This window comes from Penicillium diatomitis (assembly GCF_028827545.1).
Source record: "Penicillium diatomitis strain IBT 30728 chromosome Unknown utg000010l_segment0_segment0, whole genome shotgun sequence".
In the NCBI taxonomy this organism is placed as follows: domain Eukaryota; kingdom Fungi; phylum Ascomycota; class Eurotiomycetes; order Eurotiales; family Aspergillaceae; genus Penicillium; species Penicillium diatomitis.
Window position 1 is genome coordinate 718,228 of NW_026623182.1, and position 15,098 is coordinate 733,325.

Consider the following 15,098-nt stretch of genomic DNA (forward strand, 5'->3'; position numbering starts at 1 on the left):
CATTGTGGTTTCAGTTGCGATGAGAATAGCATCGCACAAAGGAATCAACGTAAAGAATCGAAAGGTGTGAAAGGATGAAGATGGCGCGCGCGATTCAAAGCGCCGTTGCAGTTGACGCCGAGATGGTCAGTTCCAGTTTTGATTGGCTGCTGGGCTTCAGAGTGGAGCACAAACACCGCTCGGGATGGCTATCCTGCCATGTGATTGGCTCCGTCTCTACTGTCATACTAAATCCAGTTAATGTTTGAATGTTTACGAAGGCAACTTAAGAAACCCTGTTTATAGGATCTGGCTACACACCTACAGCGAGACAGAATTGACTTGACATGTCTGGCACTGCACTCCATTCAAAATGTTTCTGATTGAGTAATGATTCACTTTACAGACGGAGATAGAGACGGGTGGGAGGATTGTTACCATCGGGTGACCCTCCTTGTGAGCAAGGGCGACGATGTCTGATCAGCCACAGGCGGGTCAAGAAAGGTGCACCACGTGTAGACGCCCGTTTGTGCAGTGTCTCTTTGAAAGCTTACACCTTCACAGTAAAGGTCCCTCCAATGCCTTCGAACGAGTTGATCTTCCCAAGCACATTCTTCGAGTCTCCGTAGTAGTGCATACGATATGTTCCACTTTCCAAAGGAGTCGGGTTACCCACACTGTAATAAGAATCTTCGATCTGCCACTGCAGGGTCACCTCGCTGTAGCCGAGGACACCATTCGTGCGCTTCCAGAGGAAGACCAGGTTCCAGTCACGATCGTTCCGGACCACCTCCCAGCTGCCCGAGTCAGTCTTCCGTTGGACGGCCGCGTAGGTGGACTCCTGATGGAAGTTATTGCGTGGATTGGCGCCAACAAAGGTGGTTTTGACCGTGTCACCGGGCCCATACGTGCGTTTGTCAGGGTTGGACAGAACATCGCCAAACGATTTGCCGATCGGGGCGTTGTCGTAGATCACGCCCGTGATGAAGCTCAAGGATCGATCAGTGTTAACCGGGGGCTGGGCCCAGCGGGGATAGTCGCCAGCTTGGCAATGTCAGAGGTACTCCCCAAATAGGGGAGATATGTGAGGGTCAAATTGATGTACGCGGCAAGAGTGCTGGGGCCGTATAGAGTAGAGGCCCCTTCGTAGCGCTGAACACTGTATTCCTCTTCCGTAGCCACATAATGGGCGTAGCTATTGGATGGAGCACCAAGGACCACCAGTGGATCTGAAACAGAGAGCGACTTTTGGGCACCTTGAGCAATCGCTGCCTTCCAGCGTCGCCCGGACATGGTGGTGGCCTCGCTGGTGGACACGATGATGAATAGCTGACCAACTCGGAGAACTTGAATGTCCACAATGTCAGGTGCCCACGCATACGGCTCGGTCAATGTGCCCACATCTAGCAACACGTCCTTGGCTCCCTGGCATTCTTTTTGCTCTTCGGAGGGTTGATGGATGAATGCACGTGCGACCTTCCACAGTGGATTCTCGGTCGCTGGACTGCTGGCGTTCTGGGTAAAATCGAATGCGCCCGGTCCATCGGTCGTCCCGGCTGCGAACGAGTAGCCCAATGCAGCGGGGCATGTCTTCAACGTGGTGCCGTTGAAGGGCGAGGGGAAGGTGTAGCCGTTCATGTCGTGGTAGACGTGGAACGATCGTACTTCCGAGCTGCCGACAATGGGGGTGCGCGTTGCATCCATCTGATCATAGAGTGTCTTGGCTGCGGAATATTGACGTTTTCCAATCTCAAAGCAGCTCTTGGCACCGTTGTCTTTCTCCTGGAAAAAGGGACCTCGCCCATGGCACGCCTCGTTAGTCCCCGGGGTGGTGCCTCCCGACGAGCCACCACAGGTACTGTCGGAATAGTTGCACATGACATTGGAGCCATCTTCGCACCAAGCACCTTCGGTGTTAGGACTTGTATCACCAACATTGGCCTGGGAAAAGCCAATGATAGCGTCCTGAGCGAACCGAGAATCACCCACAATGCTCCGTTCGAAAAGATAGGCCGCAACGCCTTTATTGTCACCAGTCACGAGGGTGTTGTTGTTGTACAGCGACGTGCCGTGGACAGGGAACCAAGTCAGCACCGCAGCAGTCTTGTTATCCGACTCGCGGTCGAAACGTAAAAGCGTCAAAGTCTTATCCACATTGGCGGAATATTTGGCTTTTTCTTCCTCAGGGTTGTGGTCATAGGAAAATGGACTGCGATTGATGTTTGCATTCTCCAGATCGATTGACCCAAAGGACAATCGCCCTGGCGTAAGGCTCTCGTGTGCCCGCTTGATTGATAAGATCGTACCATCCACGATGGCTTGATAGCTACGCTTATCGAAGCCCAAGTTGGGGAGCTGCGGTAGAAGGTAGTTCATCCACGCTCCGGGGCCAGAGTGGGAATGTGTTCCCGTCAGCGCAACGTTGTGCTCGCCATATCGCGTATAATCACCTCCCAAAGAGGCCAGTCCTTTCAGAACGCCATTTCTAATCGCAGTGTCGCCGGACTGAGTATCAAGCACGAGGTAGATAAAGGTATCTTCCGGATTGCCTGGGTTAGCCATGATGAAGGCGCGCGAGTAGAGTCTCTGTCGTAGTCCCGTGCCCTTTTGATCCAAGCTGGCATAGCCGTTGAAGCCAACCTCAACAACAGGTCTGTATGGGCAAATTAGTATGGCATGCTTGCTGTTGAGCTCGAGGGATTACTTACCCCGTCACGTCTGCTTTGCCTGCGCCCAACAGGAACAAGCTGCTATCCGTCGCTGCTCCAGCCCTGTCTCTCCAGGAACTGAATTTAGGGTCAAAGCTGGAGGATGGCCCTTCATTAGGAGGCTGCTTGAAGGCGATCAACTGCATAAAGAGCAGAAGTGATACAGCTATCACGCCAAGCACAACACCGTATCGTGTGTTGGCCATGTCGCCTGAACTATCAAGGGAGCTGCTATAGATTTCTCAGGCCAATCTGACCATACAAAATGTGACACAATATGTACTGAACGAGACGCCGTTCATCGAGGGTCGAGGATTCTGGAAGAAGAAATTATTCCAGCATGCGGCCATATACAACTCTTTAAGAAGTACAGACAGTCAGACACAGGTCGGCTTTCCGATCTGCAGGTAGCCCATGGCGGATGAAAGCGACTTCTCCGTGAGATGGCCCTCTTCGAGCTCGAGTGAGATTGCACACGGGTCGGCTGCTCTAGAGAGATGTGATAGCAGCAAGTCCTTGGATCAGCTCCGTCAGATGCAAAAGACATAAAAGTACTTGCATGAGCATCCGGGCGGGGAGAGCGGCGTCCTGCGTCCGCGATTGGTGTAACGCCCGACAGGGAGTGGCAACTGGCGAGGAACCGGGTCCAGAGAACAGGCTGATCCTGCCATCTCTTGCCTGGACAACTCGTTTACATTCCATCAACTCCCAATTGGGTTTGGGCCACCAAGGGCCAACATGACCCTGTGGTTTGAATCAGTGCAGAACTTCTCAAGACCCTTGTTCTTCGTGCCTGCATTACCACTGTTCCCCGCTCGAAGCTACTATCTCCTGCCGTGATGTCGAACCCCATGCATGGTGACAAGCGGAGATGGATGCCAGATCAAGCAGTGGACTTCCACCAGCAGAACATGGCTTGCAGTGGTCGCTCCCGGTTAAAGTACGATAACAAGATCAACTCGACCAGAGATCATGCCGCAGAATCAATTCGGTCTCGCGCAAAGTTGAACGTCTGGGGTTGCACCCGTCCTTCTTCTCCTGTGATCAACACGCCGTCTGTCATGTGGCTTCGGACGGTTGTTGATCGTGCAAACTTTGATCACGGTACAACAAGTTGATCCCGTAGGATTTGCTGACAAGGCTTTGAGGGATGGAAGTATGAAGAGTGCGTGAGTCGAAAGAGTCAAGTCCACAGCAGATGCATATTCATGACCACATGCTTCCTCGACTTTGCATACTCTTCTGATTGCTGCGGAGGCAGCTGGCAATAAGCTTGAATTTCAAGCTGGCGCATTGAAGGATGGAGTGTATTGTAAATTGTAAACTGTAAATAATCACCCATCTGTGCATAAATCTTGTAATTTACAGTATATTGAATACTGTATCTTGATCTCCTACATTGTGGGTCCTTCTAGCACATGACATCGCTCAAGCAGAGCACTTGGTCGCAGGGCTTGAAGTTTGAAGAAGCACTTCACGGGCACAAGAACATCTGGCCACCCAAAATGTCTTTAATCACCGAAGTTCACGACTCTCTTCCTTGTGAGTGCACTATCCCAGTATCACAGCTACGTGACCATCTCACAAACTAACATTTACCAGACATCGACGCCGAGCCTTCAGCCAGCGCGCGACAAAAGGCCGCCCAGCTCATCAATGCTGAACTGGCCCCCGAACATTCCTCTACTTTACATCCGTCAATTCCTGCCAGTCCGCAGCAAAAATTCTCCCCTCTCTTCCAACAAGAAATCGATCGCAAAGCCACGGGCGCGCCATTGACCGGCGGCATTGACCTGACCCGATACGAAGCCCCGGAGCCTCCAACCCGAAACTCCGACACCGAGCCCCCCAATTTGACCGAATGGAGGGAAACACTACGCAAGGCTTACACTTCCAGTTCGCATCTCACCAAGCGGCATGAGAACCTTTCACTCCTAGAGGCCCATGGCAAAAACGCGTGGCTCATTGGCAACTCGCAGTTGGAGGAGATTCTACGGGTGATGGAGAAGGAGCTGGCAGACACCAAGGGTGCGGCGGAAGAGGTCAACAGGCAGCGGAAGATCGCACAGGATGCCAGTGTTGGCGAGTTGACCAGTCTTGAAGAGACGTGGAAGCGCGGTGTCGGGGCGGTCTTGGATGTGGAATTGGCCTCGGAGGCCCTGCGCATGCAGATTCTGGACCAAAGGAGATCAGCGGCGCAACAGCACGAGCGTTAGACTTGTTCGCCATCGAAGAAATGATACATGATACCCAAAAGTGTTGCCGCGTCGCTGTCCGTCGTCTGCTCGCTTTCCTTTTTTTTTCGCGATTCTGCGGTGTTGGACACACCTAAGGCCACTATGGTAATTTTCTGACTTTGCCAACGATGCCCCTTCACACCAACCCCGTGTGTCTCAGTCTATCTATCTCCAGCTTGTTCCATCACAAAAAGTCACTATCTTCACTGTGATGTGTGAAGCCACAGGGTTGATCTTCTCCGACGACTTCCACGGGCTCAACGCTTTCTGTCGAAATGCACTAGGTCAGATGACACGGATCTATTGAAAGTCAATCTAACTAGGCCGAGACCTGGTTCGTCAGCAACACGTTTGGCATCAAGCAGCCCCCAAGCGTCAATAGTCTCCACGTCTCGTAATGTGCTTCGACACGTCCCCTTTATCCACTACCGGGACCGTGAACAGCACACGCTGTCATATTCATTTTATAAATGGATCCAAGGCAAACACAGATAGTTTCTGGAAGCTTGTAACCAGTTTGAAATATTTTAAGTCATGTGGTCTCAATACCAGATAATCATTCAGGACTATGAATGGCTCTCATTCACCTGACGTAGCATAAGCCAAAGATAAAAAGCACTTACATGATATGTACAATGACTTCTCCACGAAAGCCCTCGCCATATTTTCTTTCAAACGCTTTTCTCCGGCGCAACAAGCTTTACCTCAATACCCTCCGGCCCCACCACAACAGGTCCATCTGCCACCTTGTCTTGTATATCCCTGACAGTTTTTGCCGTCGCCTTCTGGTTCCACTTGACCAGCTCCTTACACATCCCTTCCAACGTCGACATCGTCGGCCGATACCCCAAGCCTCCATCTGCCGGCGCCTTTCGGGCCCGAGAGTCATCCGCAATGCAGAAGACATCCGAAATGGCAAACAGCGACGGTTGAAGCTGCAATAAATCACCTTTGATCTTGGGTAGAAGCCACGGGAGCCATGCGTCTTGGATGTAGACGTACGCCTCGACGAGGTGGGCGATGATGTAGAGCGGAAGGGGTTCCACGCGAGGGAAAGACACGGGTGTCTTGGAGAAATTGACGAGAAGAGTGTAGATATCTTCGAAAGAAATCGCTGGATTAGGATCAGTGACCACAAAGGATTGGCCACCAATGTTGGGCAGAGTGCTGGAGGGTTGGGATTGCTCGATGAGGCGTTGTTCATAGAGGAGATGGGCTACCGAGACGTTTTCTGCGTTGATGAAGCTGTGGATGATGTTGGAGGTCCAGCTAGAAGGATGGCAAGTCAGTTCAAGTCAACTGTGTCCACGCTTGAGGGAGAAATTCAAGCTTTTTTTTATTTGACATAGACTCACGTTGGGCTACCACCGCTGCGCAGGTATAGTCCGACGACGGTTCCGCTAGTCTCATTTCCGACACCATAGATTCCATTTGCAGGTCTAATGCAGCCTGTGCGGAATCCGCTCGTTTGGTCATCAGCCGCACATACAAAGCGTTCCGTTTCAAGTTTTGTCCGAGCATAGTTGCTGAAGAATTCGTCGTGACGCTGCGGAAGCTGCGCTTGGTCACTCAAGATTTGCACCGCTCGCCTGGGAACTCTTTCCCACGGCGTGATCCAAAAGCTGGGCTTGTGCAAATTCACAGAACCAGAGGAGGTGGATATGAAGCAGCTTGCACTGCTTTCCTTCGCAGCTTGGAGTACATTGCGGGCGCCATGAACGTTGACTTTCTCGCTCAGGGGCAGATATCTTTCGAGGCGCTCATAGGGGCGGATGATGGCTGCAGTGTGAAAGACCGTGAGAGGCTTCTGGGCGACTTGAGCCAGCCACGGATGCGTGAACGCCGCCGAAACGGAAGACTGGTCGGTGATATCGGTCTTGAAGTATGCCACACCGCGTTCCAGGATTTCAGCGGTGGGTGCGGCGAGGTCTAGAATGCGCAGAGAAGCGGGATCTTCACCTCGTGCGAGAAGATGAGAGACGATCCAAGCACCCACGAGACCTGCGTTAATTGTTCCATCAGCAAGGTGATACTGTAACTGCAGGATCATGTGCAGAATAACTGATCGCCTTCCGTTGGGCTACCTAGTGTACGTTGGCCCCAGTCGTACCGAGGCTAGGTCGACCAAACAGAAAGCAGGCCCAACAAAAGCAACGTGAAGCAATAGCTTCTATTTGTGAGCATGTGACGTACCTGAACCACCTACAACGATGTATCGGCGCGACTGTTTCGGCGGCAAATCGTTGACGACATCGACGTCGTTCTTCAGGATCCTCTCGTAAGTGGCCTTGACTTCCTCGGTGGTCCAGCGCGTGGGTGAAGCTCGGTGGGCCTCCTCAGGCACCCGTTTCATTGCGGCATTGACATGGATCAGGTACAGCGCGGCAAGGCCTAGAGCGAGCAGGATCATGTACAGCATCTTGATGAACTATCCTCACTGTTCTGTCCTGACTGTTCCTTCGTAATCCGGTTCCGCAATCGCAGCAGACGCCTAAGCCTCTTATCGGACAACAAGCTGACGATGCGCGAGTGAATGTGACAAACATACTCTGGGCGCAAAAGTCTTTCTATGCGGAGGGTTCAATCAGCCCTCGAAGGGTGATGAACTGGCCTCGGTAGAATCTGTGATTCTACCTTTGTGGATATTGACCGAGAGAGGTGTTTGTGGTACCATGCGCCAGAGAGGTGAAGATCTATGGAAAGTCTCCGGGTCGGATACCACTCGCCATGAAAATTGGAAATATTCAGTCTTCCAGAAGAGTTGAAACAGTCTACGGATAGTAATCGTTCCGGTAGGCCGAGTGGAACAGCCAGCACTGTGGCTGGTCAATGGTTAGTTGCATAGGATCGAACTGTCAGACCTGGCCGTTGAATTGATGGCTATTTGGCGGCTAGATCGCAATAGAAGCTACGATACTGGAGAGTGGCACATGGCTCCGAGACTTTGTGACTTGCCTTGCTTGGAATGCGGGGCGCGTTAGTTAAACCAAGACCACGATTTATCGCTTGCTGGTTCCTTCTTAAACCCTCAACGGCGTCGAGCTGAACCGGATCCCGGAAGATTTGTGGTCAATCTTTGGACCGTCAGCTTAACTCGGTTAGACGATGGGTTCTTTTTCTCCCCTCGGCGAAAGGTCTTTTGGTGGATCCAACCCACGGAAGAAGGGCCGCTGTCTCTTCAGTGGTCGACGGTCCTGCTTTTTCTCCGAGATCGTCTGCTACCGAAGTCGCGGTCTTTTACCTTTTGGGGACAGAGTCAGGTACCGAAAGAGCATTTTTCTGAGCTGTGCTATATAATGTTGGTACGCTTTGCGTCCCTATGGGCAGTGGGGACCCTCGAAGTTCCTGGAGAAGGGCTGTTCTTGTGTTTGCATTTGTTTCCAAGACGATTTTTACGTATTGGAGGACCGTCTTAAGCATCTCCGACTTTGCTGTAGCCTGTGAGTCTGACATCTCACCCATTGCTCCTGGTGCAACATTGTTTGAGGACGGGATGCGGGCTCGTCGGGATTTGGTCATTCGAGTGGTACCTACTTGAGGGTACAGGCAACAAGTCAGCACAACATGTGCAGTGGGTGTACGAGTGATGCTGCCCAGTCAGTCTAGTCTCTTTCTCGGCCTTTCGATTCACCAACGGTCTCTCGTTGCTCTGGTGGACAGGCTGGACAAGACGAAAACCAGAAGACTTGGAGTCATGGCTACGCCCCGGAACTATGATATGAGCGTTTATCAAGCTATACTCCGTTGCTCGCCAGTCTCCAATTAAGCAGGTACCTAGATTATTCAAGAGAAGTATCCGAGCAGGTAAGATAGGTTTGAATTCTTGTAGTTCGTCATACTTGGCAAATAACTTTCCAGGTTGTTCGCATCAAAACACATTCGATCGCAACAACTGCTGTAAAGTGTAATCCATACTCCCGTCCCGCGGCGGAACGTGCCTTTTACCCATCAGATCTAGCGATCCATCTCTCTCGTACTGACTGACCTGAATGAGGCTCTGGCACCCAACTGACGTGGGGCAAGATCTTCACTGTATTTAGATCTACTACTATATCGGATCCATCAGCCGCAGGAGATAGTCTATTTTGGTTTCAGTGCCACTACCTTACAGCACCACAGATTAAGTACAGCGGATGAACATGCATTTGATGATTTGCCTCGCCAAAGTCTCTTTCGGACATGGAGTACCGGGCTTCATTGCTCCTCATGCTTCAAGCACAGAGACTCGAGAGAACCGAGTTTTTCATTAAAGAAAAAAATCTCAGCGATCTGAGTTTCTAGGTAGTAGATAGTAGGTACTAGGTACTAGTAGGTACTATGTAGCGGTCAAAACATCGAACGCGTAATTTAATAAGCCGCGGAAATAGGTGTTCATAGGCTCTGACTTATCCGAAGAGTACATGCTCTTGTATGCCAGCGTGCACTGGTGCAGAAATAAGCAGGGCCGATCGTAAAACCTTCCTCGTGTGTCTTTACGAACTTATGGGCCATGTCGAGGCTCCTTGTCCAGGGCTATGCCAAATGGTCGCTGGTGCGATAGTAGTGCCACTTCTGTCCAAAATTATCGGGCATAAACGAGCCTTAATTAAACCTTCCATCTTCCATCATACCGACTCCCATTCAATGAATGAGGTATTTAGTTGTTACTTGTCACTAGTCAGTTACTACCTAACCTAAGTTGTAACCCTTCCAATTTTGTGGGACAAAAGTAGACTGAATCAGTTCCTCCCGGGGGTCCTCCCTGATACTGATTCATGATAACCAGCGGAATGCCACGCATCAGTCAACTGCAGTCACCTCCCGTCCTCCAATGCTTGGGCAACGAAAAGGTTCCGCTGCCCAAATGACGAATGACACCTGATGCACAGAACCTGAGAACCAGGATCCTGGCCACGGAAGCCTGACCTGTGGCCTTGCGCGCGGTCATAGCTCGCCAGCTATCAAGTCCGTGGCCATCTTCAGGCTGGGGCAACTGCCGACTTGTTCGGCAAACCGGCACAACGGAGTCCAGGCCACAGTCCGGGCGAACCCACTCACGAGGGTAAGGTACATCGACCTCTCCACCACGGTTTCCACCGTCGCAGGGGGCCAGAAAATCTAAGGTATTCGGGAGAGTGACCAGGGGCTCCAGCTTTGGATACGGAATTTGTGGCCTCTGAGATGGAGACGTCCAAATCGTGGGGAAGGCTTTTGTTGAGTCTAATTCGCACAACCTGCGACATTAGCCATCGCATCACGGTGCGACGAAACCGACACAAAGAGCTATGACGGCGATACTTTCCTTGTTGCAGACCCCTCGACGCATAGTGGCGTCAACCTCGGCCTTTGCTTGAAGAGCAGCAAAACCTCCTCGGCCCATCAGATCGCGCACGATCCACACAGATGGCGATCTGCTGTTAACGTGGTAAACCACGAGACGTTGGCCCCCTGTCCGTTCCAATGATAAGAGGCTCATTGATTGCTTTTGTCGGCCCCCACCATGAACAGAAATTGTTGGAGAAAACCGAAAATTCTCGAGTTGGGGTAAATTGCAGGTCAACAAGATTACCTTCGGACTGAGCCTTGTTTCTTCTTTGAAGCTGCAACCTCCGATGTTCATGCCGGGAACCTAATAACCTCTCTGGTACAGAAACATCCTACAGTAGGGAGGATCCCGTTGATCGTTCGTACTAGATCCCGCGATCAGATGAGCTTTGGCCCAGACTCCAAGATATCTACACAAGCTTGCCAGCGATCAAGCTGTCAGCGAAGCAAACATTTGTCCAGGGTGTCGCTTTAGGCTCAGTCCTCGGCACACTTGATCATTCATTCTGCTCAGTCGCTAATTTTCACCCAGGCCAGCAACTCAATTTCTCAACATGTCACATCCACGTCGGGCATCTATGGAAAGTCGCCATTCCACGTCCAAGTGGGCGCAAACCACTGCGCCCACCCTTCGTGATTCCGACTCCGTATCATGTGCATCTTCGATAGATACGCAGGGCGATCGAGAAGGATTGGGAAGAGCTCTGACTGCACATACAAGTAGAGCCTCTGATCATATGTCTCTAGCGGAGCGGGTGACAACAATTCCGACCAACATGACATCGGATCCGAACTACGAGGTCGATTGGGAGGGTGAAACCGATCCACAAAACCCCAAGAATTGGAAGCTTTGGTACAAGTCTATGAGCATGGTATTCTTGTCATGGAATACTTTGATTGTGTGAGTACCAGGGAGTGCTTTAGCTGTTACACTACAGAAAAAGTCACCCCGCTGACTGGGCGGCAGTGTTCTATATTCCACTTCCTACACTTCAGGTGTGCAGCAAATTAGCAAGGAGTTCGATACTTCCACTACTGTCGTCACTCTCGGATTGACTGTTTATCTGGTTGGACTCGCGATTGGATCAATGTTCACGGCGCCTCTCAGCGAAGTTTATGGTCGAAAGCCGGTCTGTGTGGTCTGCCTGGCACTATTCACCGTTCTGATCATTCCATGTGCTGTTGCGAAATCGGTGACAACCCTGCTGGTGGTCCGTTTCTTCGGTGCTTTCTTTGGTAGCGTCATGATCTCGACGGCACCGGGCATGGTCGCTGATCTGGTGGATGATGAGCACCGAGCACTCGCTTTCTCAATCTGGAGTATCGGCCCACTGAATGGACCTGGTACGTCATTCGTCTCTTGATCCTCAGTTGCTCTCCATCTCCTAACGTTTGAAACACAGTACTGGGACCCGTCATTGGCGGGTTCGTGACGCAGTATCTGGGTTGGCGATGGATGTGTTGGATCGCGCTAATTCTTTCTTGCGTGGCGCTTGCCTTTGCCCTGATTCTTCCGGAAACATACGCACCCACTCTTTTGCAGCGGAAAGCTGCTCGGCTGCGCAAGGAGACGAATGATTCGCGATGGTGGTCCCGCTACGATCAAAAATCGACCCTACTCGAAATACTAGCTCTCAACCTGAGTAGACCGTTTGTGATGGCTGTCACCGAACCTATCTGGTAAGACTCGTCAATGCGATGCCGCATAGCAAGGGGGCATCCAACTGACTCCCGATCGCAGTATATTTTGGAACATTTACATCGCCATTGTGTACGCCATTCTGTATCTTTGTTTCACCGCGTATCCCATCGTCTTCAGGCAAATTCGTGGGTGGGACCTCGGGTTCTCCGGTCTCGCGTTCCTCGGCATCGGTGCTGGAGTACTCATCACGATCGCCTGTGAGCCGCTGGTTCGTCGGATGATCAACAGCCATCCCAAAGATCCAGAGACCGGCAGTGTTCAACCCGAAGCCATGGTGTCCTTTGTGTGCATTTGCTCTGCGCTCATTCCAATAGGTGAGCTTTGGTTTGCGTGGACCTGCTCCCCGGCCTCGATTCATTGGATCGTGCCTTTGCTCGCGGGCATTCCCTTTGGCGCAGGTAACACGGGTGTCTTCATCTATGCGTCGAACTACCTGACGCATAGTTATGGTATGTACGCCGCATCTGCGATGGCCGGAAATTCGGTCATCCGGAGTGTCCTGGGCGGAGTTCTACCGCTGGTGGGCCCATACATGTACAACAGTCTGGGTGCAAACTGGTCCGGCACATTGTTGGGATTGCTAGAGGTGGCTATTATACCAATTCCCATCATCTTCTACAAGTATGGCTACAAGATCCGCATGAAGAGCACCTTGATTGTGCGCATGCAGGAAGACAAGAAGAAGTTGGAAGGGAAACGGGCGCGGAAGACACCGCACCCTTCTCAGGACGCTAAATCCACCATGGTGGTCGAGGATGTGGAAAAGCAGGACTGTCGCGTCTGAAGCGTTTAGAGACATAGATCAGGTCCTGATGACCCATTTATTGTGCTCTGGTCCTTCTGCAACGTCGATCAGAAGGTGACGTGGACATCACTATTGACTAGGACCGCCGAGCATGACGTACACCGGGGGTTCCTTGACTCACTGAAGGAACTGGTGATGTTTTATCCAGACACACGCATTCGTCGTTCAACATCCTGGGCATTGCGGAGGATACGCTCATACTCCCCAAGTGCGATGGCGCCCGCAGAAAACACCATTACGGCATCAACATGCACTGGTCGAGGCGCGACTCTCGTCGGCACTGAAGCCACTTCAGGTTCATCATGAGGCTGCGAGGAGTTCAATTGCGAGGAAGTAAAGGACAGGGTCGGCGATGCCGATTCTCGGATGTAACCGATGACATTCAACCATGCGCCAACTCGAAGCTCCTCTGATGAGAGGTCCTGCAGCACCGCGTTGACATCGACCGAGACCGATTGAGGTCCTTCTTTCTGCCACGGATAGTTGTGCTCTAGGACAAGATGGCCTGTATTGACATCGTAATGCCTTACACTGAAATTGAATATCAAGTCAGATATCGACCACCTTTTGCCTGAAGTAAACACATGGCATAAGGATTTAGAGCGCTCTACACGTACCAGCCCAAGAAGCGGACTTTTGTATCAGTTCGCAGCGATGGAAGGTCACATAGAAATGCACGTATTGAAGGACGAGGTCCGTTCATTCCAAGATCTCAGACAGTCACAATTCCAGCTGAGGGCCAAATTTCGGATTCTGTATGATTCAGGCCTAAAAGTCCGCGAGCTGCTGGTCACTTCACAACCATCCAAGTCACGGGCCCGTTATTCTTGAGAGTTCCAGCCATGGGGATGGGGTGGGTCATGGCACGTGACCGTTATCGGGCGTATGTCATCGGGTCCAGCGAGTGACGGATTCCCCTCCATGTCGGCTTCATCGATGACAACGCCCGCTTGCTCGTGATACTTGGACGTGGTTCAATAACAGTCCCTCTTGCCCACCCTTATATCCTGGCAGTGCTTCCATTACATCGGCCGACAGCATACTTCTTCTCACTGCGAACCTGCTCTGTATCTTTTGTCGGGAGCACGATTTACGCTACTCCGACGCCCGGCTTGTTTAGTGCGGCGTCAAATCGTAGGTGCCTAGACGACTCGCGCGTTCTTCGTCGCATCTGCTTCTCCTTGTCTCCAGTTGTTAGAGGGAGCGACTGTCTCCAACCGATATTTTTCCCAAGTGCAATCGCCATCTCGTACGTGGAAAATGTGGTCTTGGTTTGGCGGCGCCGCCGCCCAGAAGCGGAAAGAGGCTCCCAAGAACGCTATTCTTGGTCTTCGCGCTCAGTTGGAGATGCTCCAGAAGCGTGAGAAGCATCTGGAGAATCAAATTGCCGAGCAAGATGCCGCTGCGCGGAAGCACGTTACTACGAATAAGAATGGTGCGATTATCTCCCCATGACACCAAACCTAAGCAGAAACAAAACACAGGAGGCCAAGATCTGTGGGAACAAAAAGAGAGGAAATAGGCTGACTTTGAAATTCATTGAAATATTACAGCTGCGAAAGCTGCACTGCGACGGAAGCATCAACATGAGAAGAACCTTGAACAGACCTCGGCACAGGTTGTGCAGCTCGAACAACAGATTTACTCGATCGAAGCCGCCAACATCAACCATGAAACCCTCCAAGCGATGAAGAGCGCCGGTGAGGCTATGAAGCAGATTCACGGCGGTATGAGTATCGAACAGGTAGATGAGACAATGTACGTATTGGAGTTTCTGGAGTCTAATCGCAACGTTGACTTGGAGGTCATGATGCAATTCGATGTGAACATGTGCGCGCAGGCTGACACGACTGTTCAGGGACAAACTTCGAGAACAACACATGCTCAGCCAGGAAATTGGCGACGCGATCACGAGCATGCCACTGGGAGAGCAAATGGACGAGGGAGAGCTGGAGGCCGAGCTGGAAGGAATGGAGCAAGAAGCTATGGACGAGCGTATGCTCAACACAGGACCTACGCCGGTTGGAAGTCGGTTGGAAGGTCTGCCTGCTGCCGGCGCCACAGAACGTAAGTTTGAACCGCAAAAGCTCCGCGTCTGGTGCACGATGACATTGGAACCTTATGCTGACTCTTTGCCAGTCAACAAGCCACAAGCGAAGAACGAGGAAGAAGACGAGGAGGCCGAATTGGCCAAGCTCAGAGCCGAAATGGCCATGTAAGTCGGGAATTGACTAGAACCGGATAGCCAAACTTCTGTCCGTCTTCGTGGTTCGCGCCCTCCTCCCCATTTTTCCTACTTGTCCCGGTGTCCTGGGTGAACAATTCCAGTTCTCAATATCTACCTATACATTTGATGCTTTTCC

At 51.6% G+C, this 15,098-nt stretch overlaps 7 protein-coding genes across 7 annotated transcripts; 4 read left to right on the forward strand and 3 right to left on the reverse strand.

Annotated features, from left to right (window-relative positions):
- Positions 1-529: 529 nt before the first annotated feature.
- Positions 530-2,893, reverse strand: N7539_007266 (neutral/alkaline ceramidase; the record flags this gene model as incomplete). Its single annotated transcript, XM_056936867.1, has 3 exons — positions 530-968; positions 992-2,632; positions 2,688-2,893. The coding sequence occupies 3 exons, from the start codon at positions 2,891-2,893 to the stop codon at positions 530-532; spliced, it is 2,286 nt and encodes a 761-aa protein (XP_056787666.1).
- Positions 2,894-3,526: 633 nt separating this feature from the next.
- Positions 3,527-3,805, forward strand: N7539_007267 (uncharacterized protein; the record flags this gene model as incomplete). The annotated part of the gene is made up of 1 exon (XM_056936868.1): positions 3,527-3,805. One exon carries the CDS (start codon positions 3,527-3,529, stop codon positions 3,803-3,805), a length of 279 nt encoding a protein of 92 aa, XP_056787667.1.
- Positions 3,806-4,192: 387 nt separating this feature from the next.
- N7539_007268 (pre-mRNA-splicing factor SPF27 family protein) lies at positions 4,193-4,903 on the forward strand (the record flags this gene model as incomplete). The annotated part of the gene is made up of 2 exons (XM_056936869.1): positions 4,193-4,229; positions 4,290-4,903. The coding sequence occupies 2 exons, from the start codon at positions 4,193-4,195 to the stop codon at positions 4,901-4,903; spliced, it is 651 nt and encodes a 216-aa protein (XP_056787668.1).
- A 692-nt stretch (positions 4,904-5,595) lies between these two features.
- N7539_007269 (putative 3-beta hydroxysteroid dehydrogenase/isomerase family protein) lies at positions 5,596-7,343 on the reverse strand (the record flags this gene model as incomplete). Its single annotated transcript, XM_056936870.1, has 3 exons — positions 5,596-6,193; positions 6,280-6,925; positions 7,118-7,343. 3 exons carry the CDS (start codon positions 7,341-7,343, stop codon positions 5,596-5,598), a joined length of 1,470 nt encoding a protein of 489 aa, XP_056787669.1.
- A 3,418-nt stretch (positions 7,344-10,761) lies between these two features.
- On the forward strand, positions 10,762-12,714 carry N7539_007270 (MFS transporter; the record flags this gene model as incomplete). The annotated part of the gene is made up of 4 exons (XM_056936871.1): positions 10,762-11,129; positions 11,196-11,572; positions 11,632-11,908; positions 11,970-12,714. Coding segments are annotated over 4 exons (1,767 nt in total), but the record flags the coding sequence as incomplete, so codon positions are not given.
- Positions 12,715-12,875: 161 nt separating this feature from the next.
- Positions 12,876-13,438, reverse strand: N7539_007271 (nuclear telomere cap complex subunit Ten1; the record flags this gene model as incomplete). The annotated part of the gene is made up of 2 exons (XM_056936872.1): positions 12,876-13,266; positions 13,353-13,438. The coding sequence occupies 2 exons, from the start codon at positions 13,436-13,438 to the stop codon at positions 12,876-12,878; spliced, it is 477 nt and encodes a 158-aa protein (XP_056787671.1).
- A 557-nt stretch (positions 13,439-13,995) lies between these two features.
- On the forward strand, positions 13,996-14,954 carry N7539_007272 (ESCRT-III subunit protein SNF7; the record flags this gene model as incomplete). The annotated part of the gene is made up of 4 exons (XM_056936873.1): positions 13,996-14,170; positions 14,289-14,493; positions 14,594-14,802; positions 14,875-14,954. 4 exons carry the CDS (start codon positions 13,996-13,998, stop codon positions 14,952-14,954), a joined length of 669 nt encoding a protein of 222 aa, XP_056787672.1.
- Positions 14,955-15,098: the final 144 nt, after the last annotated feature.